Genomic DNA, 27,109 nt, shown 5'->3' with positions numbered 1-27,109 from the left:
CTTTCTCTGGCCGAGACACGAGTAAGCTTTCCGGAAATTCTCATTCCTTGCCTTCCCTCCAAAGAGGTTGGCCTGTTCTTTCTCAAGAATTCATACTTTATTTAATTTCAAATAGATTTTGTAGAAAATAAAGAAAAGATTTTAACTTCATTTTTAAAAAAAGAATTGATATAATTTAGCTCTGAGTTCAGCGAGGAAAAACGGAAGGCAGGGACAATTAACGTCTACTGTGCACCTGCTACAGGCCAAAGGCGTCGGCGAACGTCCTCTCGCTGGAGCCTGACAAGACTACTTTATAGCAAACTTAGCTTTGATGTTCCAGATGAGAAAACCCAGGCTCGGAGAGGTTGAGCTATTCTCTCAAGGCCAAATGGCAAGTTATAAGACTCGGGCTGAAACAAGAGCTGCCCGACTCCGAAGCTCAAGCACTTTCTGCTCCGCCATGCAGTTCAGTCTAGTGGGGGGGAAAAATCCACTCCCGAAAGGGCCTTAGCATTTTAGGCATAAAAGAGAGTTTTCTCTGGAGCCTCTAAATTCTGTTCTGTATCTGCACTGAATCCTATTCCCCCCTCCCCCCAAAACCCCACCCCACGCACGCTTATTCCTCCCGGGAGAGATTCAGCACCGAGGACAGCTCCCGAGCGGCCGGCAGGCGCTGTCCTTGGTTTCCGCTCAGTGCTCACACCCCCATCCCCGACTTTCCAAGTGGCGCAGAGAAAGAGGCGAGGAAACGTAAGGAAGTATAGGATGGGATCCTCTGACACCACGGTGGAAATCAGCACCTTTCCCAGAAGACCAAGATGAAAATGCATGTGAGAAAAACAAGGGGACCAAACAGATGGGGCAGTCAGACGGAGGCGGAGGAGCTCGCCAGGATTCCCAGCGCCCGGCTGGTCCATGCCCGTGCCTCCGGCTGACCCGGGAGCCGGGAGCCAGGGCGAGTGAGCGGGCGCTTACGATGCCGCCACCTCAGTGACACGAGGAGGTGCGGTGGAGCTGATTCACCGCTGCAGGCCTGCACGACCTTTCGAGCAGAGGAGAATCTGTGGGCCCCGGTCTCTGCCACTCATCACGGTCCTCGCCGGGATATGAGTCAGACACGCGGGATCCTTCAGGCAGACAAGGTGGTGGGGCTGTGAGTAAGTCGAGGGTGGGTTTCCTGTTGTGGAGGGACTGGTTTCAACCACAGGCCCAGCATCTCGGGATGTGCTGGGTACACAAACACCCCGCCTTCCCGTGCTCACCCCTGGAGACAGGTGGTTCATAACACAAACAGAAAGAACAGAGTCCTGGAGCCTTCACCCCACTGAACAGCGATTCTTGCTCAAACTGCCAGCTGTTGAGCAGAGCCAGAAGGGTCTTAGAAGAGTCCGGTCCAACCCCCATATCTTATACACAGGAGACGGATGTCCAGAGAGAATAAACGCCCTGCCCCAAGCCACTTAGCGAGCGACAGAGTTGTCATTAGGACTCAGTCCCCTTGCTCCTAAGCCAGCAGACTTTGCATTGGGAAGACAAACTAAAACCCCAAATAGCATACACCCTTTTAACGAAGCCCTCTGGTTATACTGCTTTCAAAGAAAATAACATCTTAAATGCCTCGGTCTTTTCATCTGGGCATTGGCAATGCCACCGACCACTTCCCATATGGAAATCTCTTTTGAGAAATTTGAGAGTAATTATTCTGGAACAGAAGCTTTGTTATTTTTATGTCTTCTTGTACACTGCCTTCTTAGTGCAGGAGGAAATTAGAATTCTGCAAACACTTGATTTTGTTTAATTATTAAAGGAACTAGCCTCTATTTCGAGCAGTTGCGAATATGAATGTATCATTCTGTGTCACGAAAAGATAGACGGAACAATATCGGCCATGTGACTCTACTGTCACATGCAATTAAGATCCACCTAGGTCTATGCGTAAAAGAAAAAGAAAAATCAGACCTATGAGTGAAAATTGAAAGAGAAGTCCTCATCTGGATAATTCGGGACATGTCTGGATTCGGTGCCTGATGGAATAATCTAAAATGTAACATTTTATCAAGTGCTTTGCAACCTTGTTACCTTCAACGTTGCAATTGGTGTATATGGGAGCTCATTTGAACTTTGGGGGTTTTCGAGGAGCTGAAGTAGGGAAGACGGAGGAGGAATGAATCTATTCAAGGTCGTATTTACCATGTGAAACTCATACCTGCTGGAGCTGCAGACCAACAGACACATTAGCCCCCCCCCCATGCCCACCCCACACCTTTTCTGCTAATGGATGCTCTTACCTGAACCATCTCCACGTCCACTGTCCTCTGCTCTGGGTGTTATGAAGACCAGGCTTCCTGTCTCTAATTTTATCCATGGAGAGATTTTCATGAACAGAACTTTGCTGTAATTTAACAACATTGTCCTTGAAAATCCCACAGTTATTTACATAACAGAAGCTATTGTTTGAAGTGCAAAGCAGGTCAAACTTTGGTTTCTGAAGATTAATCGCTGCAGTCTACTTTATATTATCATAATAATTTCATTTATTTTGATACAATTTGTTTCCAGAATCAACCTCAGCTTCTGTGCACAAGCGACAAATCCATTTGTTTCTGGTATAATGGGTAATGTGATTAATGACCTTGCAACTGGATTTCTTAAAAACAGAGAGAGAAAAAGACAAGGATTTCCATTTATAATGCGCAGGAAACCAGCTCAGTCTGCAGCTGTGCATTAAAATCTCTCTGAACTTGTTTGTAAACCACAGACGTTATTTTGAAACAAATTTGCTCCTGCCTTTTGGGGTTTCTGGCCATGTCTGTTCTCTCCAAGAATCTGAGGACACCCCATTTACGAGGGCGGGGCACTGTTTTACTCTGGAATGAAGCCCGTCGCGCACGCCCCGGTCTTACTGGATACAGGTCACCGCCCGGTGCGCTGTCGCCGGACACACACGGGAGAGGTCTGCCAGTGGCCTGGGCTCTGGCCCCGCGCCAGGCCTCCTGCTGGACGCAATGTGTGCGGCGCCCCCTCCTTGCAGTCAGCCTCTGGAGCCTGTTTCTGGTCCCCGCGGACCTGAGACTCTTTCCAGGGAAGCAGACCCGGAGGGAGTCCTGGGGAGCCTCGTGCGCCTCCTTCCCGCCTTCGGAGTCCGATGGCAGCAGGCCCACGCCGTCCACGCGTGGCTCGCGACGGCAGTCCTGGGTTCGAGACGCTCCTGGGCCTTCTCACCTCCCTCCCTTGTGAAGTTGGGGTCACCCCCACCCCAGTCCGGGGGCTGCAGAGACCGCTAAGCGAGGCCTTCCGCCTGGCCGGGGCATCAGGGGGCTCCCAGCTTCTTCTCGGCCCGGGACGTCCGTGTCCTCGGGTGGGCCCGTGGGGCGCCTGGACACGCCGGCCAAGGCTCCCGAGGGCGCCTCGGGGATGTTTAAAATTTCAGCCCTCCCTTCCTGGGGCGCTCCGGGGCCCGGAGCTCGCACCCCTCTGCCGGGCGCGCGGGGAGAAGTCGCCCCCGCCCCGCCTCCCGCGTGACGCGCGCCCGGCCGGGCCAATCAGGGCTCGCGGCGCGCGCCCCACGCGCCGCCACCCCCCAGCTTAAGAAAGGGCGCGCGGGCCGCGCCGAGGCAGAGCGCCGCGCGGGGCGGAGTGTGCGGCTGCGCCGGCGGCCGGTGCGCGGGCTCGGCTCCCGCAGCCCTCGAGCGCCGCGCCGGCCGAAGCCCGCGGAGGAGGCGCCCCAGCCGCGCGCCCCGACGGCGCCCGCCCCCCGGCCCGCGGACGCCGGAGCGAGCGCGGCGACGGCGGGATGCTGGCGCTGCTGGCAGCCGGGGTGGCGCTCGCCGTGGCCGCCGCGGCTCAGGACGTCCCGGCACCCGGCAGCCGCTTCGTGTGCACCGCGCTGCCCCCGGAGGCGACGCGCGCCGGCTGCCCGCTGCCCGCGATGCCCATGCAGGGCGGCGCGCTGAGCCCCGAGGAGGAGCTGCGGGCCGCGGTGCTGCAGCTGCGGGAGACAGTCGTGCAGCAGAAGGAGACGCTGGGCGCGCAGCGCGAGGCCATCCGCGAGCTCACGGGCAAGCTGGCGCGCTGCGAGGGGCTGGCGGGCGGCAAGGCGCCGGGCCGGGCGGCCACCGGCAAGGACACCATGGGCGACCTGCCGCGGGACCCCGGCCACGTCGTGGAGCAGCTCAGCCGCTCGCTGCAGACCCTCAAGGACCGTCTGGAGAGCCTCGAGGTAGCGGCGCGCAGGGGTCCGGGGCGGGGACGTGCCCGTGGCGCGCGGGGCAGAGGTGGGGCTCGCGGTCCCGCCCGCGAGGCCGTGCGGGAACCAGCTTGGTTTGTGGGGGGTCAGAGGCGGGGAGCTCTTGATCCTGCGCCGGAACTTACTTGCGTAGCTCGCACCCTCCACCCCCTAAGTCTGCCGCGCGCCCGGACTGCCCACCGCGCGGCCGTTCGCGTAACGGGGGCGGGCTGGCCGGACAGGACGGCCTGCGCTATTGCAAATCTCCGAGGCTCCTGGAGGCTGCCTCGTGAAGTCAGCGGCCGCTGGCGACCCGCCTTTCCGTTTGTAAATCAGGTCGGGTTGGTCCGGAGCGGGCGGAGGTCTGGGGGGTCCCGGCGGGGACGCGAGCGCGGGCCGGAGGGTCACCGGCCACACCAGGACTCACCTTGGAGGAAGCCTGGTTACCTTCAAAGACGTCTGTCTGAGAAGTGCGCCGCCCTAAGGTGCCCTTCCCCGTTGCTGTGGGGGAAAGGACCTAATCGCACCCTCTCTTGGAAGGTGTCTGCAGTTGGGAACTTTGAGAGAGAAATATTCATTTAATTTCCACCTTTACTTTCCACCCTATTTAAGAAGTTGCGGGCCTTTCTGTTGACCAGAATACTTACTACTAGCGAGGCGAGGTTTCAATTACAGGTGGTAATTATTGCAAAATCAGATGAGGGCTTCCTGTGCCATGGTGGGTAGATACAGTATTTCCAGCATCTGTCCATCCCTTAATTCGTTACGGTGGATAACAGCTAACATTTTTGGAGGGCACAGTATCTAAGTTTAACAGTTGCAACAATCCAGGGAGTCAGATCCTAGTAACTAGTTTTGCTATTTGCAACACAGAGAGCGGGATACATAGTTTGCACAGGACTCGGGGAGGGCGGCGGGCAGGCTGCCCCCAGAGCCAGCCTGGTGATGGAGTAAACGCGACAGGCAGGGAGGGTTTAGAAGCAGCATTGAAAGCAAAGGTTCCTGGAATTCGGAAGAGTCGGGTTTGAGGTCTCATTTACAGGGACGTCTCCTCAAGCAGCCTTTGGGCCACATTGAAATTCGGGGGCCGGTTCAGCTTTGAGTACCATTTGATTCACACCCTTTAAAAAAAAAAAAAAAATCCTAGCTGTGTTTTTGGTCTTTACCAGAAAATGATAGATGTCGGTTAAAAATTTAGCTCTTTAGTTAGAGGAGCAAAATCGATGTTTGAGAGGGGAAATGAGATAAGTTTCAAATGCTGCAGCAGAGTAATCGACTTTGAAATCCTCTCCACACAAAACCAACCCATCGGTGGACCGCTCCCCTCGGTGCCATCGCCCTGCTGGTTTCCCTCCGGGTTTCGGAGGCGCCTCCCTCGGTGGGGGGGCCGTGGGCGCTGCATTTCACAAGTTCTTTTCAACTGGCGTGAACACTTCTCCCCCGCCTCTCTCCCCCCTCCCAAAGCACCAGCTCCGAGCGAACGTGTCCAACGCCGCGTTGCCGGGCGACTTTCGAGAGGTGCTCCAGCGGCGGCTGGGGGAGCTGGAGAGGCAGCTGCTGCACAAGGTCGCGGAGCTGGAGGACGAGAAGTCCCTGCTCCGCAACGAGACCTCGGCTCACCGGCAGAAGACCGAGAGCACCCTGAACGCGCTGCTGCAGAGGGTCACCGAGCTGGAGAGGGGTGAGTGCTGGGTGCTTTGAGGGTTTCTCTGTGGCCCCCTGGCTGATGTCCCTCCCTCCCTCCCTCCTGATCCCCCCCCCTTGTCTTGATTCTTGGCTGGGCTCAGAGCGGGAGAGAGCAGGCAGAGAGGGTCCAGGCCCCGGGCCCTCTTGTGCATTTGCGGACAGGCCCCCTGGGTGAGGGAGTGGCTGCTCCGGACCCCTGCCTGCTGACTCTGTTGCTGCGTTTGCCGAGATGGGCTCTGAGGCTGCTTCCTGCCAGCCCTGAACCTGCCTGACAGATGCAAAAAAACCACCTGATTCCTCACCGTGCAAGCAGCAGCCCACCTTCCCCTTCTCTCTTTGGCCCCCGGCTGCTTAGCCTTGTCTGCCACCTGCAGCCTCTGATTTATTGGTCAGGCCACTTAATGCCTTAATTGGTTTTAACTAAGTTTCTTCTGAACCTCTAAGCTGTTTGATATAAACAGAGGGCACCAGCCTTCCCAGTAGGGGCCCCTCCTCCGCCTTTCGGCTCTCCGGGCTCTGATTAAACCCGTCTCTCGTTATTGAGCTAACGATATTACCGACACGGCACCCAATTAGATCAGCGAGCCTGCCCACCTGCACAGAGAGAAGCTGTTTCTCTTTATTAGATAATCACACCTTCGTGGAGAATGTGGGTGTTTGCAGATTAAACACTCGTGGCTGCATATAGTGGAAAGAGGGGCCACTGTTCCCTGCTCTGTCTGTCACTGCTTAGCCGAGGGCCCTGGGGTAAGGCACCTCACTTCGAGCCTTGGTGCCTCGCCTGTGCACCCTGTCAAGTCAGGAGCTGAGGCTTTCTGGTTCTCTGGGTTTTGCTGTGGCCTAATGTGGGGCCTTGTATCCTGGCCTGGCCTCCCCCTCGGCGCCCCCGGGTGGCCAGGTCTTCTCAGCCCTCACCCGGTGCTCAGGGGCTCTGCAGCCTGCGTGGAGGGTACCCTGCTTGGGAGGTCAGGACGGGCCAGGCAGGACTGACTCCACACTCAGCAGAGAGGAGTAAATGCCACAGGTGGAGCCCGGATTCTAGTGTTTCTGTGCCGCTTGTTCCGAGAGGGTGGGAGGGTGACGCTGGGCCCTGCTGCTTTCCTGTGTGCGAGGTCCTTGGATGGCGTGAGCCGCGGCACCAAAGAGCTCCCTTGTGTGTTATTTACTAGGACGGAGAATGAGTTTGCAGGGTCGTGGTGGAGAAAGGTTGATCCAGCCTGGCTCCTGCTCTGCGGAAGGGGCGAGGAAGGGACTGAGTTAGTCCACCAGTGACACGGGCAGTTTGGTCCTGGGTCCTGAGAGCCTGCCCATCTTTGATGGCAGTGGAGACCACCTGGCCCCTCCTGGTGCTTAAAAGATACTTGTTGAATGAGGGCATTTAGGCTCCTTCACTGGCAGCATCTGGTCCCCAAATATGAGGGAAGCCTTTGCTGGGACAGTTTACAGAATCGGGAGGTACCCTGCACATTTTTATTTTATTTTATTTTTAAAAATATATCTTTATTGATTTCAGATTGAGGAAAGGAGAGGGAGAGAGAGAGACAGAAACATCAATGATGAGAGAGTCACTGATCGAGCCCACAACCTGGGCATGTGCCCTGACCGGGAATCGAACCCCGATCGCCTGGATCCTAGGTCGACGCTCAACCGCTGAGCCACGCCTGGCCGGGCGGGCCCTGCACATTTTTAAATCTGCTAACTAGAGACAGGGTCTTGCCTTCGATGTGTTTATTTTGTTGTTAGTTTTGAGCTTAGATCAAGACTGTATTGAAAGTTTCTTAGACCCACTTAAGAAAACTGATCGTTTTCAAAGATTATGGAAGCACCGTTTACGCGGGGACAGCCGGGAGGGTTCTCACCAGCCCCAGGTGGGTCCAGAGGGGTCCAGGCTCTGGCCAGGTTGTTACCCGCAGCGGGGAGGGACGCCTCTGAATTCCCCTGCCTCCCACTGCAGGAAACGGTCAATGGATGCCATCTTCTCTTGGGGAGGGGAGGGCGAACCTTGAGCCTAGCCACGAGCTCATGGCAGGGACTTATCCAAAGGCCGCTTCCGAGTTAAGTTGTAGCATCGGGACGCGAGCGCCTGAGTCCGTTGCCCTGGCAGCAGTGCCCTCCTGTGAGAAGTGACGTGGGCTTACTGGCTTGGCAAGTGCCCGGGGCCTGTGGCACCTCCTGCCTCCATGCCCAGCGAGGGTTCCTGACCTCTCCCCCCCCCCCGAAGGACCTGAAAGGTCCAAGATTTCCAGGACGTAACAGAATTTGGCCGAGGAAGGATTTTCTGCCTTAATTGAACCAGAGTAGCGAGTCCAGCCTGCCTCGACCCGCTTCTTCAGGCTTTGAATTCGGCCTCTCGGGGCGGCTGGAGCCTCCGCGCTTTGGACAGCGGCTGCCCGGTGGCAGGCGCCAGGCGGTGGCGGGACCTAGTGAGGGGCCGGGGGCGGGGAGCCGGGCACTGGGCCTTGCCCAGCGGCTGGGCTAACGCGCCGGCCCCTCCTCCCCCAGGCAGCAGCGCGTTCAAGTCGCCCGAGGCCTTCAAAGTGTCCCTCCCCCTCCGCACCAACTACCTGTACGGCAAGGTCAAGAAGACGCTGCCGGAGCTGTACGCCTTCACCGTCTGCCTGTGGCTGCGATCCAGCGCCTCGCCCGGCATCGGCACCCCCTTCTCTTACGCCGTGCCCGGGCAGGCCAACGAGATCGTGCTGATAGAGTGGGGCAACAACCCCATCGAGCTGCTCGTCAACGACAAGGTGAGGCGCTGGGACCGCAGGGAACCCAGCAGCTGGCCGCGGGCTGCCCTCCTCCTGGTGGGGACAGCTCTGTACTGACTTAGCCCCGCTCTGAACAGCTGAGTAGGCAGGGGGCAGGGCCAGGGGGCAGGGCCAGGGGACAGGGACAGGGGGCAGGGACAGGGGCCAGGGAGGGGGGCAGGGACAGGGGCAGGGGGCAGGGACAGGGGCAGGGGGCAGGGACAGGGGGCAGGGACAGGGGGCAGGGCCGGGGACAGGGACAGGGGGCAGGGCCAGGGGACAGGGACAGGGGGCAGGGACAGGGGCCAGGGAGGGGGGCAGGGACAGGGGCAGGGGGCAGGGACAGGGGCAGGGGGCAGGGACAGGGGGCAGGGACAGGGGCAGGGGGCAGGGACAGGGACAGGGGGCAGGGACAGGGGGCAGGGACAAGGGACAGGGGGCAGGGACAGGGGGCAGGGATGGGGGCAGGGCCGGCTACTGCAGCTCATGGAGGCCCAAGCGGTGAGTCTGGCAGGAGGCCGCAGAGGGTCCGGGCCCAGAGTCTGGGGAGGAGCAGAGTGAGCTGTTCTGCATGCCAGCCTGAATTGTCATCGGTCCCTAGGCCAGTCCTTGAGGGCTGTTTCCCGGGGCTGCACTGAGTAGAGGAGGGTGTGTGTGTGTGTGGAGTGTGATACTTCTCACGAGCATATCTTTTTTGGGGGAAGTGGTTATTGAGATATAATTGACATACGGTAAAATGCACACTTTTTACGCTGGTTTGACCAGCGTTGACCGGCGCAGGCCGTTGTGTGCCCATTACTACAATTAGAGCATAGGGTTTCATCGCCTCTCAGGTTTCCTCATTTCCCTGTGTGGTCAGCTCCCCTTTCTACCCAGCCCATGGCCACCACTGAGCTGCTCATCCCTGCAGCCTTGCCTCTCCCAGAGGAAATGTGCCCTTTCAGTAGACCGGCTGGTTTTCAGGAGTGTGGTCTCCCCGGGAGACAAGCTCTGGGTGCCTGCTGGACCCTCCGGCAGCCCCACTTAGCCTGTCAGTCTGAAGCCAGGGTCCACCAAGGCGAGATGTGTCCTTGCACCCTCCTTGCTGGAGCTGAGCCCAGGGGCCCCTCCACCCGGCCCTCAGTCCGTCTTGACCGCACCGCCCTGGGTGGAGTTTGCTTGCAGTCCACCTGCGGGGCGCCTTCCAGCAGGGACCGCGTCTCTGAGCCCCTGGGCCGAGGACAGTTGTTTTGCACGACAGCCTTGGGCAGGGCCCCGAGGGCCGAGAGCCTTGTTTCCTAAACAGCCCGCCCGGGCGTTGGTGCCGGGTTGCCGGGACGCCGGCGCTGGCCGCAGGCCGGCCGCAGCGGGGCTGGTCTGTGGAGCTCTCACAGGATTTGAGTCAGAAACGACCTTCCCGCCGTTCTGTGTCCCCCCTACACACGCAATTGTAGGCCTTTGGTTCTCCCCGTGGCAGGACACCCCACGCAGTCCCCGGGTGCCGCGTGGACGCTGGGATTCGCCTGCGGGGGTGCAGGTGCCCGGTCCGACTGTGGTCCAGAGAGCTTTGCCCGGCAGGACCCTGACTGCCCTCTGGGTTCTCCAGCATGGGGTGCTCGAGGCCAGCGTGGGGGGCTGTCTGTCACGCCTGCTTGTTCGGTACAGTATCCTGGGCCCTCAGCCAAGCCAGGACCAAGAGCGTCCAGTTGACAACAGGGCTACCCTGGCGTCCAGGGCTTGTGCCCAGACCGCCCCTTTCCCTTGAGAGTCTGATCGCACATGGTGTCCCCAGCCCCAGGGGCTTTCTGAGGTGGGCGGGTCAGGCACGTCACCCACAGAGCAGAGAAGGGGACACCAGGAGGCCCCTGGTGACGGGAGCAGCAGTGGGCCCGGGTCAGACTCCTGGGGAGCCCACGGGGGCCTCACCTGCCCGCTGCCACCCACAGGTTGCACAGCTGCCCCTGTTTGTCAGTGATGGAAAGTGGCACCACATCTGCGTCACCTGGACAACCCGGGACGGCACGTGGGAGGCCTTCCAGGACGGGGAGAAGCTCGGCACCGGGGAGAACCTGGCCCCCTGGCACCCCATCAAGCCGGGGGGCGTGCTGATCCTTGGGCAGGAGCAGGTGGGTGCAGGGGACCAGAGGATGGGGGGGGGCCGGGCAAGCAGCATAGGGCGGGGCCTGCAGGCTGCCCCCTTGTCCCGCACAGCTACCCGCCTGCTGGAGCGAGGGCCCCGCTGGCTCTGCTCACACCCTCTTGTTGCCTGGGGGGCAGGGGACCAGGTAGGTGCGGTGGGTTCAGACAGTTTCCAGAATGGAGTGCCCCCGGGGTCAAGGGTCATGTATCCACCCGGGTCACTTCTGCCGGGCACAGTATTGACTCAGGATGCATGGGCTGCTGGCACGGGGCCTGGGGCACTTAGAAATGCCTGTGGGGTGCCCCGCCCATGGGGGGTGGGGTGGGAGGAAAGAGCGAGGCCTCAGGGGGCTGCCCTCCAGAGACCTGCCGCTGCCTAGGAAAGGGGGAACCTGAGCTGACCGTCTGCTCGCGGGCAGATGAGCATTGACGGTTCAAACCTGTGTTGGAGGTTTGCCGACGGAAGGTGGGGGATCAGACGCCAGGTGCTCTGGGGGCTGGGGCTGGGCTCTTCCTTGGCCCCCGTCACCTCTCCCCTGGGGAGACCCAGGTCTGGCTCTAGCTGAGGGACTTTGGGCAAGTGCCTCCCCCTGCTCGCCCAGGTCTCCCCTCTGTAAACTGGTAGGTTGGAGTAAGGACACCTCCCAGGCCAGAGCTGAGGGAGCCGGGAAAATGCCCCCGACCCCCCATCCCCCGTTTCTCTCTCAGCTGGCATCTCCCTGAAGCCGGTCCTGCACCCGGAGGATTAGCCTCTGAGCCGCACTGACACAGTTCTGTCCCCTCCCCAGGACATCATCGGGGGCAGGTTCGACGCCACGCAGGCGTTTGTGGGGGAGCTCAGCCAGTTCAACATATGGGACCGCGTCCTTCGTGCCCAGGAAATTGTCAACATCGCCAACTGCTCCACGAACATGCCGGGCAACGTCATCCCCTGGGTGGACAACAACGTCGACGTGTTTGGAGGGGCTTCAAAGTGGCCGGTGGAGACGTGCGAGGAGCGCCTCCTGGACTTGTAACTGCGCCCAGCTCCGTCCGTTGAGCCGTGTGACCCTCCTGCCGGCCGGGCGGCGGGCTCCCCGGGGACCGAGGCCCTGCAGCACATGCACTGGCCTGTGTGTCCTTCCCGAGATTATTTTGTTTTGGGGGTAGAGCCAGAGTCCCTGGGAAAAGCCCTGAGCTGCAGGGGGGCCACTGCCTGACTTCCTGCTCTGGGGGACTATAGACCTTCGGGTCCTGTGCTGAACCCCTGTAAATGCTAGTGCACCCCAGCCTGTCCGCCCCTCAATCCTTGCTGTCTTGTGTGCGCCGTCTGTCTGTCCCCTTCGCCGGCCGTGCCGCTCTCCTGCCGGAGTGGCCGTGTCCTTTGTGTGTCGAGTACATCCTGCTGACCACTGAGCACGTTCCGGAGCAGCCCCCCGCTCGGCCCCCCCAAGTTCTTTATGTCATGAGCTAGGAAGAGGGCAGGCTGCCCAGGTGGTGCCCTGCCTTCTCCAAGGCACAGGGGGCGTCTGTGGCTCCAGAGAGGGGGCTGCGGGGGGCACTCAGGATGGAGAAGGCCTGTGGTGGCAGCTGTCCCTTCCCCTCTGTCACCTCTCCCTCTGATCAATGCTTTGTCACCGTGTATGGCTTGCCAAGGCCTCTTTCTCCACTGGTGCCAAAAGTCCCATTGCAGCTTGTACAGCCACTCGGTAGGGTTTGGGGAATTTCTTTTCCCAACAGAAAAGGAGAGCCATCTGCAGGCTCCCGTGCCCGACATCTCGCACTGTGGGCAGCCTGCTAGTTTAAATCCATGGTGGTTCCTCTGAGCATTTGACTGTTGAGAGTATTGGCCCCGGAACTTTTTCAGGAAGGGGGTGTCGCTTGGCTGATACTTTGCTCAGTTAATCCAGGCTGCTGAATTGATGGGACAGAGATCGTAGTAATTATTTTAAAGACGAAGTGATGAAGTGGGGAAATTTATAAAGCTAGATATTATATATTTTATTTTTCATACATGTTTGAAGTGCAGATCTGTGGAGATTCCATTCGTAGGACTGCGTTGACATGCCCATCCTGACATTGTGTGCTACCAGGTGATGGTGGAATTTTGATTAAAGTGCACTGGACGATGCCTCGGTGTCTGTTTTCTTTGTGTCTGGGGTTGAGGGCAGAGAGGGCTGAGGCTCTGCACCCCTTCCCCCAGGCAGAATGAGTAGCCCGGGCCCGCCTGCAGTGGGCATTCCTGAGGCTGGCTCTGGTGGACCCAGGGAGCCAAGGGTGCTTGCAGGAGGGCCTGGTGCCCATCCCTCCTCAGCTCCAGCTCAGGTGGTGGATGCCCGCAGGCGCCGCCCAGCCTCCCTGTCCCCAGCCAACCCTGTCCTCTCTCTCGAGCTCAGCTCCCTGCCCCTCAGCTCCCTGCCCAGGCCTGCGGCCTGTTCAGAGCTCACCCTGGGTGTGCTCTTGCTCTGTCCCACATCATGTTTAATTCTCCTGACTAATCCCAGTTCACAGGTGAGCACGTGGGACAGTCAAACAGGGACATTTGTATCGTCGGGCTGTGGAGGGCAGAGCCAGATCAAAGCCCGCCTGTGGCTCTGAAGGCCCTGCCCCTTCCATTGCCCGCTCCCTCCCACCCCTGCCTTCTGGTTCGGCTCAGAGGGGTCTAGTGTCACTGTCCTCCCAGAGCCACCTCAGTGTGGCCACCTGGCCTAGGCAGATGTGTTGATAGTCTCTCCATCTCCACAGACACTAGGTGCTTCCCCCTCACCGCCACTTTCCGTTCGTGTATCTTTGCTCTGTCTCGGTAGCTACAGAATTTAACTTAGGTTGTCTCCTTCCCACGTGGCAATGTCTACATTCACGTTACTCTAAGGGATCAGAGTGTAATCATGGGTACAGGTGACACTATATGCTGAGGCCACATGGAAGCTGTAACCTCTAAAACCAAGATCAGTGCGTCGCCAGGGCTCCTGACGTCCACTGTCAATCCTGTGCATTGACTTGGCAGCAACTGAATATCATCAGTGTTGGGTAGGACAGGAAATTAGGCCAGGTTCCCTGCTTGGAGACCCTGTTCCCAGGGTGGTCCCAGAGAAGCGACGTCAGTATGATCAGGAAGCTCGTCAAGGCCAGGAATGTGCGTGCTCGGTCCTGTGACTTTGGCCTTGACAGGCTGCCGGCTTCCCATTGTTTTCTCAAGGAAGCGTAAGGCAAATTTACCAGGCGGCTTGGCTTCTCTCTACAAAGCAGCCGTGCTCTGTGTCGTCGTCAGTGCAAATATTCACGAGCACATTTTAAAACCCTGTTCAAGCAGAAATGAAACACGCAAGGTTGCATCTGTGGGTAGATTGACATTTCCTTGTCATCCTTTATCCTACACAAGAGAACACGTCCTCGGGGGGCAACGCAGCCGACCCCCGGCTCTCTGTGGTTGAGGGAGTGGCGTTGACCTTGCAGGGTCTATATCTTGGCTCAACACTCAGGTCTTGCAAGAAATACATCTAATTTCTTCAAAAAGAGTATTTATTATGAGACATCATGTCTGCAGCAGACGGGGTGTGATGCACGTACACAGTTTTAAAATAATCATCAATGAGCATCTGTGTACCGACCGCTCAGTTTTAGAAATATTTGTTCAGTGCCTACTTTGCACCAGATACTATTATAAGTACTTTGTTGACATTGAAGAACAAAAGAAAAGATTCTGCCCTTGTGGATCTAACATTCTGGAGGGAGGCGGCCGATAATAACCACTAGACACATGAGTAAGAAAATTATATAACTTGTTGAAGGTGCTAAGTGCCGTGGGAAAAGGACATGTAGAGCAGAATACAGGGGAAACAGGAGAGTGGTTGTGGGGCTGGGGTTTACAACTTAAGGGGGGGCGATGGAGCGGCCTTCTCGAGAAAGTGACGTTTGAGCAAAGACTTGAAGGAGGGGAGGGAACTGACCACTCAGATCTTTACTGCGTAATTTAACCACGTGGGTTCTTCCGTGACTTGCTTTTTTCAACTTGTTACTATGTTGTTGAGATTTCTCCAGGCTGATGTGTGTAGCTGTAATTTATTAATTTTCACTGCTGTGTAGTCTTTTTAAAAAATATACATTTATCTAACTGTTCTTCTGCTGATAGACTTTTGGGTGGCATGTATCTACCAGCGCAATCTGTAAGGATGTTCTCTATGGCCGGTGTCTGGGATGCAATGGCTGGGCTGAAAGATAGGAGCATCTTCACACTTAACCAGGTATTATGCGTTGAATTGTGTCTCCCCTCAAAGATGTTGATGGCCTAACCCCCAGTATCTGTGAATGTGAATTTATCGGGAAATGGAGTCTTTGCAGATGGTCAAGTTGGACAGAGGCAGACAAGTCTAGAGGGAAGACAATGTACTGACACAGAGAATGCCACCTGTAAGGCAAGGAACATCTGAGGCTATGAGAAACTAGGAGAGAGGCCTGGAGCACGCCCCCCCTCACAGCCCTCAGAACTGTGAACCAGTAAATTCTTACTGTTGAAGCCACCCAGTTGGTGGTACTTTATTGCAACAACCCTAGCGAACTAATACACCAAATTGTTTTCCAAAGATGTTGTATCTGTGCTTCTACCAGCGGTAGAGTCCCTGTTATTCCACATCCTCACCAACGCTTGATATATTCAGACTTGTAATTTTTTTTTTGCTAATCTGGTGGGATTAACATAATATTTAATTTAATTTGGTTTTAATTTGCACTTCCCCGTTTACGGATGCAGCTGAGCATCTTTTCATATGTTTATGGACATCTGCATTTCTTCTTCCACGAAATAACTGTTCGTATAATTTTACCCTTAGGTTATTTGCCTTTTTCTTACTGATTAATAGGAGTTCTTTGGGCTCTGGAAACTTATTCTTTGATGGTTATCTGTGTTGCAAATATTTCCTTCCAGTCCATGGCTTGTCTCCTTGCAGTATTTGTTTCAAGTATTTTGAAGCTATGTTACCTGGTGCATAAACATTCAAGATTGTTATGTCTTCTTAATGGACTGACACGTTTTTATGAAAAATCCTCTTTACCTTTGGTGATATTCTTTGCTCTGAAATCTACTTTGTCTGATATTAATATGACCCCTCCAGCTTTATTTTGATTAGTACTAATCAGTTGGGTGTTGCTCTTCATGCAATCTGACAAACTCTGCCTTTAACTTGGGGAATTTAGACCATTTACATTTATTGTGGCTGTTTTTATGATTAGGTTTCAGCTTATCAACTTACTACTTGCTTTATATTTGTCACATCCCTCTTTGCTCCTCTTTTCTTCTTTTTCTGTCTTCTTTTGTATTAACTATTTTGTATTATTTCACTTTTATCTCCTTTGTTGGCTTATTAGCTGTAACCATTTTGTTAAATTAAATCATTAAGTGTTGCTTTTATGCAACTAAATAACTTGAAGATGTATACCATAAAACAATATTGTACCGCTTTACATACGGTGCAAGAATCTTAGAACACTATGCTTCCACTCTTCCTTGATGTATTTTTGTCATACATTTTACTTTTACATGTTATGAATACCACACTACATCATTACTTTTGTTTAAAACAGTGGAATGACTGAGCTGTCTGCCTGGAGCAGGACAATGGGCCTGATGGGGGAGCGTTGTTGATGCCCTTCCTTTGGGCACATGCTCAATGAGGCCCTGTAGCCCTTGCATGTTCTGAGCTGGCAGGGTGTGGCTGGGAGGCCCCTAGAGACATGGGCTAAGCCCTGAGACAGGGCCACACCCAGCACCTTCTCTGCAGGGAGCTGTCCCCCAGGACCAGGGCCAGCTCAGTTGCTATGGACACAGCCTTCATTTACCCCAGGGTAGCACTCCGCTGGTTCCCAAGCTGCCCATTAGAAGTGGGGGCCTCTGGCAGAGCAGAGGAATCCAGGTGTGGCATCATCGAGTTTGTAAGCAGAAGACTCGCATTGTCCTGGACCAGGCAGGGTGGGTCTGTGCTGTGTGTGGTGAGCTCGGGCATCCCCGCCCCGTAGGCAGCAGAGTCCTAGCTGCCTTCAGTCCCTGGGAGAGGAGTCTCCACAGGGGAATCTCTCCTTGAAGCTCGCCTCCTGTTCTATTTTAGGAGTTTCCGGTGCAAGAAATAGGAAAACAGAATAAATAAATATATTCGTGCTTCCTGTAGAGAGTGGAGGTTGAGTAGAGATGGCTGAGAGGAGACTTTCAGAACAGGGTCTCCTGAGAACGTTAGACTCACTCCCGGCTGGGCAAGGACAGGCGGGTGCTGAGACCGCCCTGTTGACATGTGGGGAAACTGAGGCCCCAGAGTTCTAATAAAGCCAGGGCTCAACCCCAGGCTTCTTAGCAGTAAATTCTATTTGCTTGCTCTGCACACCTTAGTCTCTTACTAGGAGAATGTAGCCTGTTTTATTCCCCAGCATGTAATTTAAAAATAAAGGTGGCTTTTGGCCTATTTACAAAGCAAGGTATGTACATGGACTGATTAACCTGGAATCAGGAGAGATAGGACAGCCCTCAGGGAGAACCCAGGGTCCCTGCCTCAGGCTTCTGCAGGGACGCCGAGCCCCTGCCCAGCAGCTCAGGGCCACAGGCTCTGCTTCCCTAGCTTTTCTCTGCAGGGACACACCTGACAGACGCTATCAACGTGCCTGGCAAAATCTGGGCCCTGACCCAGATTGTAGCTAAGCCCTGAGCATGTCCACAGGGAAGCACAGCAAGGCCATGATTCACAGCTACTCAGCTGCTGACAGCTGGTCAGGGGAGCCTTGTGGCCTGAGATGACGGCCTGACTGGGTCCTGGGCCCACCTGCACTTACTATGAGGCTTTGAAGAAGTCACCTCTCCTCTCTGGGCCATCTGGAGTGGCCTGGAGATTTCGACATCACTGTCCTGGAACCCAGCCTGGGGTCTTTACAACAATTTCTCATGAGGATGCTCCAGGGGGATGGGATTCATTTAAGCCACATGACAGCTCAGAAAAGGCAGGCAGGCAGGCAGGCTTGTTGTTCCCATTTCACAGATGAAGAAACTGAGGCTCAAGGAAAAGGAGGGAACTACTTGTGCAGAGGAGATCCACCTAGTTCTGGCCTGGCCGCGCTGTCCTGAGGGCATACTTCACACAGAGACCCAGAAAATGGGGCATGAGGTGGCGCATGTGCCCCAGGTACAGGCCAGGTGGAGGAGTTTTTACTCCTCTGGAGGCAACTGAGTGGGAACCTGGGGACAGCCCAGCCATCCGAGGGCGCCCAGGGCAGGGCCTTCTTCCCACATCCTCGGGGCTCCTTCCCTCCCTCCCTGGCTCTTTCTCTCTACTTCAACAAATATTTGCTGTTGCTGGGTGAGCTGCTGCCATGGTTACAGGCATCCCGGGAGCAGAGGGTCCAAGTTGGACTTTAAACCTCTTTAAAATTCAAGACCCAGAGTAAACAGCTGCTTCTTGAAACAGTTCTGCAGGTGACAGTGTCCCATCGCTCTGGGCTTCGAGCCCTTTGCTGGCTGAAGGGTTGGGGAAGGTGGAGGAGGGGCTTCAGGGTTTCACTGGGTCCCACAGTCCTGGGTGGGGAAGAAGAGCCTGAGGCCACACAGGCCCCTTGGGGGACACCCCAAGGTTCAGGCCCAGCAGGGGCCCAGCTTCCAGTGAGCCCAAGTGTGGTTGTAGGTGGTTGGAAAGGCTAGGGTCTGGTTATAACAGATCAAACACCCAAGTTCCATTTCTCTGCACAACTTCTCTGGATGACTTGGGGCCGGTGACGTCACATGTCTGAGCTGCAGTTTCCTGCAATAATAATGCACAGCATGGAGCTGTTCCGAGGACTGAAGGGGCTGAGATGAGTGCTCTAGTTATCTGCTGCCATGTAACAAATGGCTCCAAAACGTGGTGGCTGAAGACAACGAACATCATCCCACCCATCATTCCTGTGGGTGAGAAATCCAGCTGTGGCTTAGCTGGGTCTTTCGTGGAGTCATGATGAAGACACTGGCTGGGGTACATGCTCTGAAGGCTGACGGGGCTGGAGGCAGCTTTCTCACATGGCTGTTGGCAGGAGGCCTCAGTTCCTTACCATGGGGGCCTCTCCAAAGGGCTGCTCAGGACTCAGGGGCTGGTGTCCCAAAGTGAGTGTTCTGAGAGTGCATGGTCATTTTTGTAGCCTAACCTCAGAATTGACATTCCATCCCTTCTGCTGTCTTCCATGGGTCATACAGACCACCCTAGTGCAATGAGTGGGAAGGTCTATTAAAGGCTGTGCATGTGGGAGGAGATCACTGGGGGCCACCCTGGAGCTGGGCTACCACCCGAGGAAAGGGCTCACCCAGTTACCATATACACTCACTCCTAGTGTATGGAAGTGACACTGTTGTTATGCAGGATGCAAACCCAGAGCCTAGAATGACTTAAGTTGGAGAAAGGAATGCAGGAAAAAGACCAGGCCCAGAACTGGGGCTCCTGGCCCAGACTGAGGCACCCTCCCTGGGCCATGCAGAGAGACTTGGCAGCCAGATCAAGTGCCAGGGGAAGAAGGGCAGGAGGGGATCCAGCAAGGAGACACTGGCAGGAGGCAGGCACCAGGTAGAGCAGAGCCACCTGGGTCAGTTATGAACGAAAAGCCAGCTGGACCCTCCACCCTGCCTTCCCTGAAATCCCAGAGGGCGCCCTTTGGAGCAGGAAGGCCATCTGGGGTGGAGGGGACACCCTAGGCCCTCTTGTCCTTGGAACCTCTCTCCAAGGCTGCTGGTCACTCTGTAGACAGTCCCGGCCCCGCGTGCTCTGCCCACGCGCCCGGCTCGGCTCGCTTCCTGGCTGTTTCTTGCTGGTTTGACTGAACCGAGCCTTGGGCAGCAGTCGCCTTCCCTGTGGTTTCCTGAGCTCCTTGTCACTTGCCTGTGCGCTTCACTCACCCTCCTTGGAGCCTGGAAATGAATTCAATCATCACTCAAGCGCTGGAAGATGCAGAGCCTGGAAAGAGATTCTCTCCGTGTGCCAACCCCTCCGGTCACCACCCAGGAGTCTGCTCAAGTGACAGGCCCAGAGAGGCCCTCCCGGGCCCCAGTGTCGGGGGGCCCTCCCCCCTCCCTACTTTCTCCAGCACGGATCGCTCTCCGCCTCACCTGTGTCCCTTCGTGGCTTCTTCATTGTCTGTCCCCCATGGGGCTGAAACTCCTGGACAAGCCGGGACTGGGTTTCTCTCATTCATTCTGCATCCCCTGCGTCCAGCCCCACACCGCCCCTGGTGGGTTCTCACATAAGCATCTGTAGAACTTTTTTTAAAAAAATCCTCACCCGAGGATATTTTTTCCATTGATTTTTACAGAAAGTGGGAGGGAGGGAGAGGTAGAGGGGGGGAGAGAGAGAAACATTGATATGAGAGAGACACATTGATGGGTTTCCTCCTGCATGCACCCCAACTGGGGCCGGGGATGGAAACTGCAACCCAGGTACATGCCTTGACCGGGATAGAACCCGAGACCCTTCGATGCCCAGGCAGATGCTCTAACCACTGAGCACACCGGCCAGGGCTAGGAAAACTCAGTGAAGAAAGGGAGAGACTGACACTCCATAGGCTGGGGAGCAATTGTCAGCCGATGAAATGGCCGTTACATTTCGAGACGCGGACAATGCCGTGGGACCAGCGCAGCCTCTAAGGGGACAGAGACCGGTCAGCTTTTCCAACCACAGCGGCAGGCCCAGGCCCTGTTGCTTTTCAATCCTGGGAGAATTGCCCCATTTCCATCTCCACTGGCCTGGGCCACTCTAGATTCATTATCAACCCCAGACAAATGGCAGAGGGACCAAATATTAAATTCCAATTAGCTGGAAGCAAAGGGAGAAAAAAAAAAGACACGCCACCCAACTGGAATGTAAATTGTGTTTTCTGTATTAACATGGAAATTTTAACGTCTTTTCTTTGAGCCCGGCTGTTTCTAGGCTGTTCCGCTGGGTGGGTGTGGGCTAGCAATTGTAAACGGGGAGGGGCGGGGAGGGAACTTGACTCAGCAGGAGGGATGAAGGGGGTTAGTCTACCCGCCTGGTAAGGTGGGCGCTGCTGCCGGTGGAGGGGTTATTAACCGCCCGCCCTGCGCTAGTCCTCTGGGAGGCCCCGGGAATGTCCCCGGATGCTGGGCCCTGCTCAGGCTATGGCCCCAGGGTAACGTCCTTCCTTCCCATCTCTCTAAACTCTGCCCATCCCCAGACCCAGCTCCTCCCTCCTCCCCCAGGAAGTGTCCCTGACCACACCCGATTCTCCCCTGCATTCCCACTGCAGTTAATAGATTATGTGTTGGGTACTCGGGTCCCCAACTTTCTTAACACCCCCCTTCTCCACTGTGCCTGGGTGTGGGGGACACTGAGCCCACACCCATCTCTGAGGGTGGCCCCTGGCTGTTCTAAACCAATTTAGGGTAACCCCACTGTTATGGGCTGAATTGCTTTCCCCAAATCATGTGATGAAGGCCTAACCCCCAGTACTTTAGACTGTGACTGTGTTTGGAAATAGGGCCTAATGTAAAGAATAATTAAGTTAAAATGAGGCTGTTAGGGTGGCCCTAATCCAACAAGATGGGGATTAGGACACAGACACACAGAGGGACGGCCATGTGGGGACACAGGGAGAAGGCAGCCATCTACAAGCCAAGGAGAGGCCTCAGGCGGAAGCAGCCCTGTTGACACCTTGATCTTGGACTTCCAGCCTCCAGCCCTGTGGGAAAATAAGTTTCTGTTGGTGAAGCCACTCGATCTGTGGCGCTCGGTCATGGCAGCTCGAGCGGACCAGCACAGCCCCCTGGGGCAGTCACTCAGGCCCAAGGGACTGGCTCCAGAAGGAGCAAGTGACCCCATCTGAGAGAGGGGAGAGGTGCCGGGGACACCCACAGAAAACACTCCCTAGCCCTTCTAGAGCCAAGAACCTCTTCTGGGCTGGGTGGTGTGAGGAAGGGACAGGCCAGTGGCTGCCATCCTGCCCCCACAGGTGGACCCATCACAGACAGGTGCTGACCTGGCCTGTGGGAGCCGCTTGGTGTGAGCGTTTGATCTCCTGCACCATGGGCATCCTGGCTGAGACCCGGCCTTTATCAAAGCCCAGCACCCAGCAGAGCTATGCAGCATCGATCATCTGTCAATCATCTATCAATCATTATCTATCTATCATCTATCTATCTATCTATCTATCTATCTATCTATCTATCTATCTATCATCTATCATCTATCTATAATGTACAGGGGTGGGCAAAAGTAGGTTTATAGTTATACTACAAATAACTAACACAATAATGAAGAAATAATACAAGAATAAACTCTGTGTTTCAAGTACTCACAGCTGTAAACCACCCCTGTACGGAGTAAAATATATGGACTGTCAGGTGGTAATTGCACTAGTCGGGGTTCTCCAGAGAAACAGAACTAACAAGATACATAGAGGCCGAGGGAACAAGTCCCTGGGGTGAGCCGTTCTCGGGATAACACACAGAGCAGAAAGGCCCCGTGCGGCAGGATGGCGGAGGTGGCGAGCCTCGCGGCAGGAGAGGTCCCCAGGGCCGCAGCTTCCGGGGCCTCGACGCCCGGTAAGGATTCCAGTGTCACGGGAAGCGCTGGAGGGTCGGGACACCATCATCTGGCTTGGTTTTCAGGGGAGCCCCGTGGCTGATGCGGGGCCGGCTGTCGGGGGCCAGGGAGAGGGCAAGGAGCGCGAGGAAGCTGCTCTGACCGCTGCGAGTGACAGTGTCACACAGGCCTAATTCCCGCAGGGGCTGCCGGATGGGCTGGCGCGCAGCAGGCTCTTTCAGTAACAGCAGCTTTCACTCCTGGCTCAGAGGCCGGACCCCAGGCGGGGACTCGATTTGTGGGACTCACCAGGAAGAAGAGCCGAGCCCCCTGCTTCAAAAGATGGAGCTGACAGGAGGAACGACGGCTGATAAGGCCATTGGAGGGTCTTGTTGTCTGTGAGAATCTTCACTTGGGCCAGCCCTGGGGGCTCTGGGGGTACAGTCCAGCTTTTGGCACCTGGGGACACAACAGCCCCTACTCTGTGGTTGGCAGCTAACATACAGGATGCCCAGTAAAATCTGAATTCCATATAAACAACAAATGATTTTTTAATAAAGTATATCCCAAATGTTGCATGGGATATGCTTATACTAAAAATATCTGTTCTGTACCTGAGTTCAGATTTAACCGGGCGCTTTGTGTTCTCATTTGCTAAACCTGCAGCCCTGTTCACACCTCAGCTTGCTCTCGCACCTGGAATTTACGGCCAGGTCCAGGTCCAGGACGGTCGGTCTTCTGTAGTGGCCAGGAGACTGCTCTGGCTAGAGATACACGTCCAGTCGTCCCCCGGCCGCCTGGGCCTCTCTCCACCCCCACAACTTGGTCCCTTGTCCGCTGTGTGCTGAACACCGTTCCTGTTACACCTACATCCCCACATATGAAGAATCAATAACAATTTTAGGGAGAAAATACAGTTGTCATGTGAAAAATGGACTGGACTCCGAGTTCACTAGGCGCGTTAATCAAATAGCCCAGCATACCTGGCTGCTCCTTGGGGCCATCTGGCCTGCGATCAATGCTGTGCCGCCAGGAAGCGTTTTGGGGCCGGCCTAGGGGTGGCCTCCCTGAGGCCAGAGCTGAGATGCCAGGCGGGCAACAGGAAAGGAGGGCCTGAGCCCTGGGAATGCGTCATCCCAGCCCTGGGCGGGCGGCTTCCGTCGGGGTGCCCCACCTGCTCTCAGTCTCATTTTCCTGGAGCTACAGACACATAAGAGGAACCAAGGGCCATGCTGGCTGAAGGTCATCTGCTTTCCTATCCAGGTTTCTTGGATACCACCCACCCTGCCAGGCAGCGGGCCAGCTGGGCCAGGGCCCCGTCCTCATGGGGCAGATATTCTAGGTGGGAGGGGCGGTCAACCTGGAGCGAGGACTTGCAGAATGACTGCCTTCCTGGGCTTCGGGAAGCTCACTAGGCCACCCCCAGTTCCCTGGCGAGGCTCACACCCCATCTGTAGGGCAGCTGGCCTGGGGCGAATCCAGCGCTGGCAGGAGACAGACGTGTTGCTCAGCTGAACTGAGCCCGCCCCGAGGGCTTTCCATTTGGGTGTAAGGAACCATGAGAGAGGTTTCCGTTCCTTCAACTTCAAGAACTCTGACCCATCGATTCTTCAGTTCGCTTATTCCCACAGACAGGGGGTCCCGCAGGTCTGAGACTCCAGGCCAGTGCTGCCCGTGGGCCCCAACAGCCCCAGAGGACAGCCTCAGGGCCCCCAAGACCTCCACCAGTGAGGGCATCCCCACCGCCTCTCACACCCCCAGAGACACGTTCGTGCTAGTCCTACTCACCACTCCAGATGGGAGCTTGGGCCTGACTCTGGGGCTCCTTGGGGAGGAGTTCCTCACTGGGTGACAACTGTCCCCCTCCTGCTCCACCACTGGGTCTTGGCTCCTGCCTGAGCTCTCTGGTGTGGGGTGGTGCCTGGCTTGTCCCCAGGCCCCGGAGAGCCCTGCTTGAGGCTGGAGTCTCACATGGTCCCTTTCAGCGTCCAGCCCTGACACCTGTCCCAGGTGGGGTGGGAGCTGGAGGTTGGAGACCAGGAAGGGCACACCCCTTCAGTCACTCATGGTCCCACAGGAAGAAGGCGCACCTGACCTCGGAGTCTTTTTTCCAACTTTTTTTTATTGTGGTAAATACACGTAAAATAGAATTTACCATCCTAACCCCTCCCCACCCAGCACACGTTCTCTGCCCGTGAACTTGGCTGTGATGTTCTCTGCTGCCCCCAGTCTGGGGCCAGGAAGGGTTAACCGGAGAAGTGCCCCCAGTCACAGTCCGAGAGAGACTCTTTCAAAGCCCTGATAAATAAATCACTGCTTATGTTTAATTCAAAGCCCCACTGCCTACGGAGCGCACAGGGAAGAAGCGATCTTTCAATTAAAACACCTCTGAGGGGCTCTCCAGCTCCCCTGGGGCCTTCCAGGCCCCCCCCCCAACTGGAGGCCCTGCAGGGAAGGCCAGTGTGATCCCCGAGCTCCCAGGACAAGCCTAGGATGGGATGCGGACTCCTCATGGGGTTACCCAGGGTCACCTCCTCCCAATCTCATTGTCCCAAATCGTCACTTTCTCTGGAAACCGTTTTCTCTTCTCCGCAGCTCTTGTCGTTATGTGAGGTTTTTATAGATGCTTCCCAATTGTCTGTCTTCCCTGCTAGGATGTCGTCTCCATGGAGCCGGGCTCATCTCCTTCCCTCTGAGTTCCCAGCACCTTAGCCCAGAACAGTGCTTACTTAGCACATAGCAGGTGCTCAATAAATGGCTGTTTATTGTTGTGCCCTTTGTCTCTTAAGCTGAACACCCTGGTTCCTCTGGTTTCACGTGTGGGACAGAAGGCTGAGCGCCAGCTGGGCCCCATGCCGTTCTCTGAGTCCAGAGATTCTGAGGAACAGCAAGCAGGTGAGAGGACCATGGGGACTGGAGCCAGGCCAAGTGCTTGGCATGGATGGACCAGATCAACCTCACCAGGGCCCATTTTTCAGATGCGCAAACCAAGGCACATTGAGATAAAGTCGCTGTTGCCGGGTGGCACCATCAGGAGTGTAGTGGAGGTAGGATTGGAACCCAGGCCTGCGGCTCCCGGATCAGGCGCCCTGCTCCCAGAATGTGAGAGCTTTTATAACCACCGGTGCTAAGAAGTAGGAGTTACCGCGCACCTCCGGGGCCTGGCATCCTGAAGTCCCAGGTGGCCAGTGATGAAAGGAAGCGCAACGATCCTCCTCGCGGGCTGAGATCAAAACAAGCTCTCGATCGATATTTGGGACTGGAAACCTGTTCTTTCGTATTTGCTAAAAACACATTCTGTTCCCGGTATAGTGCATGCTTTTAGGAGCTGGTCCGGGTGCCAGCACTCAGACTCCTTGAGGTGACAATCCTCTCAGCAATGACACAGAGTTGATGGTGTTAATCTCCATTTTCCCCGTAAGAGAACTGAGGCCCCAAAGGTTAAGTAACCGGGTCACCCCTCAGCCTGAGAACCATGCTCTGGCTGCCGAAATCCCACAGCGGTTACACTATCAGCTGCAGTCGTCATCGCCAACATCTAGTGAGCACTTACCATGCGCCGGACTGTGTGTTTAGCATTTACACTTATTAACTCATTTGATCCTAATTACAACCCTAGGAGGCAAACACTATTTTTATGCTCATTTTAAAGATGAGGAAATTAAGGCCCAGATGGTTAAGGAACTGTTTTAAAGTGTAGGTTTTATTGTGGCCTGGTGGGGCCCGCAGAGCAGGAGATGAGTGCCATGGAAAAAATGACTTGTTGCTCATGATTCCCAGGAGGAGGGGACAGGCTGAGCGCCACAGGGCACCCGGGGAAGCACCAGGGTCCATCGGGAATAGAGGGAGAGGGGAAACGTGGACAAGAGTCTTTACTGTGGTTTCCCCGGGAAGGCAGGCACAGGGCTGGCTGGTTTGGATAATTTGGATAACTTCAGAGCATTCTATTTATCTGGTTCCTGGCTGAGACAAAGGGCACAAAAATAAACAACCATTTACTGAGCACCTGGGTGATGTGGGCAGAGGGCTAGTGGCCGAGTGTGAGTCCACAGAGGGGAGGGGGTTGGAGGGAGGGCTCTGGATGAGTTGGTTTGCATGTGGAAGACGTGCTCACAGGTGAGTCCTTTATGGTCTCTGAGAACTGGCTAGCCCTGTGAGTACAGGGTCAGCAAGACTCCCGACATCAAAACATCAGAAACACATGGTTACCCCAGGTCACTCAGAACAGGACTTGACACCAGATCAGCTCACATCAGAGCCTGTGCCCTCAGCCACTCCCCCTGAGATTTCCCCTCTGCAGCAGAGCCTGGCTAACGCAACATGGAGAGGGCTCAGGGGAAGGGCTGCAAAGGTCTGAGCGTAGAGGAGCCCGGGGGAGGCTGCAGGTGGCCCCGGGCAGGCGCCAGGAAGGCTGGCTGGGGCTTTCTTCAGCCAAATGGAGAGGCCCACGGAGGGCAGCTATGAGCTGGCATCCCTGTGATTAACTTGTCTTTTCCGTTTAGGAGAAAACCAGCAACTTAAATCTGCACTCCAGCCCTCACCACCCCATCACAGAGAATCCAGATTGGATCAAACAGTCCCCACCCCACCGGGTGGCTGGGCCACGTCCCGACTGCGCTGCGACACTGAGTGCCGCCTTCCCGCGTCACGTGACTTGGGATCGGCAGCTGGACCGGGCGGCACAGCCTGGGCAGAAACAGCAACATCTGTTGGAATCTCCCAGGAGAAAATTTCCCCTTTTGTTGCATATTAAGTCATTAAAACACAAAAAAGAAAAAGGGACCTTAATTTCCGCACCATATGTAGACAATACTTTAATGCAAAGCTACCTAGGGAAACGT

General features: G+C 55.9%; 1 protein-coding gene across 1 annotated transcript; it reads left to right on the top strand.

Moving 5' to 3' along the window:
• Positions 1-3,767: 3,767 nt before the first annotated feature.
• On the top strand, positions 3,768-12,869 carry NPTX2 (neuronal pentraxin 2). The gene is made up of 5 exons (XM_081136118.1): positions 3,768-4,201; positions 5,672-5,888; positions 8,396-8,640; positions 10,566-10,745; positions 11,547-12,869. The coding sequence occupies exons 1-5, from the start codon at positions 3,776-3,778 to the stop codon at positions 11,772-11,774; spliced, it is 1,296 nt and encodes a 431-aa protein (XP_080992244.1). The 5' UTR covers positions 3,768-3,775; the 3' UTR covers positions 11,775-12,869.
• The last annotated feature ends 14,240 nt before the right edge of the window (positions 12,870-27,109 follow it).

Source organism: Miniopterus schreibersii, assembly GCF_964146895.1.
Source record: "Miniopterus schreibersii genome assembly, chromosome: 4".
Classification (NCBI taxonomy): domain Eukaryota; kingdom Metazoa; phylum Chordata; class Mammalia; order Chiroptera; family Miniopteridae; genus Miniopterus; species Miniopterus schreibersii.
Note: the sequence above shows the minus strand (reverse complement) of the source record. Positions and strands in the feature narration are given on the sequence as shown.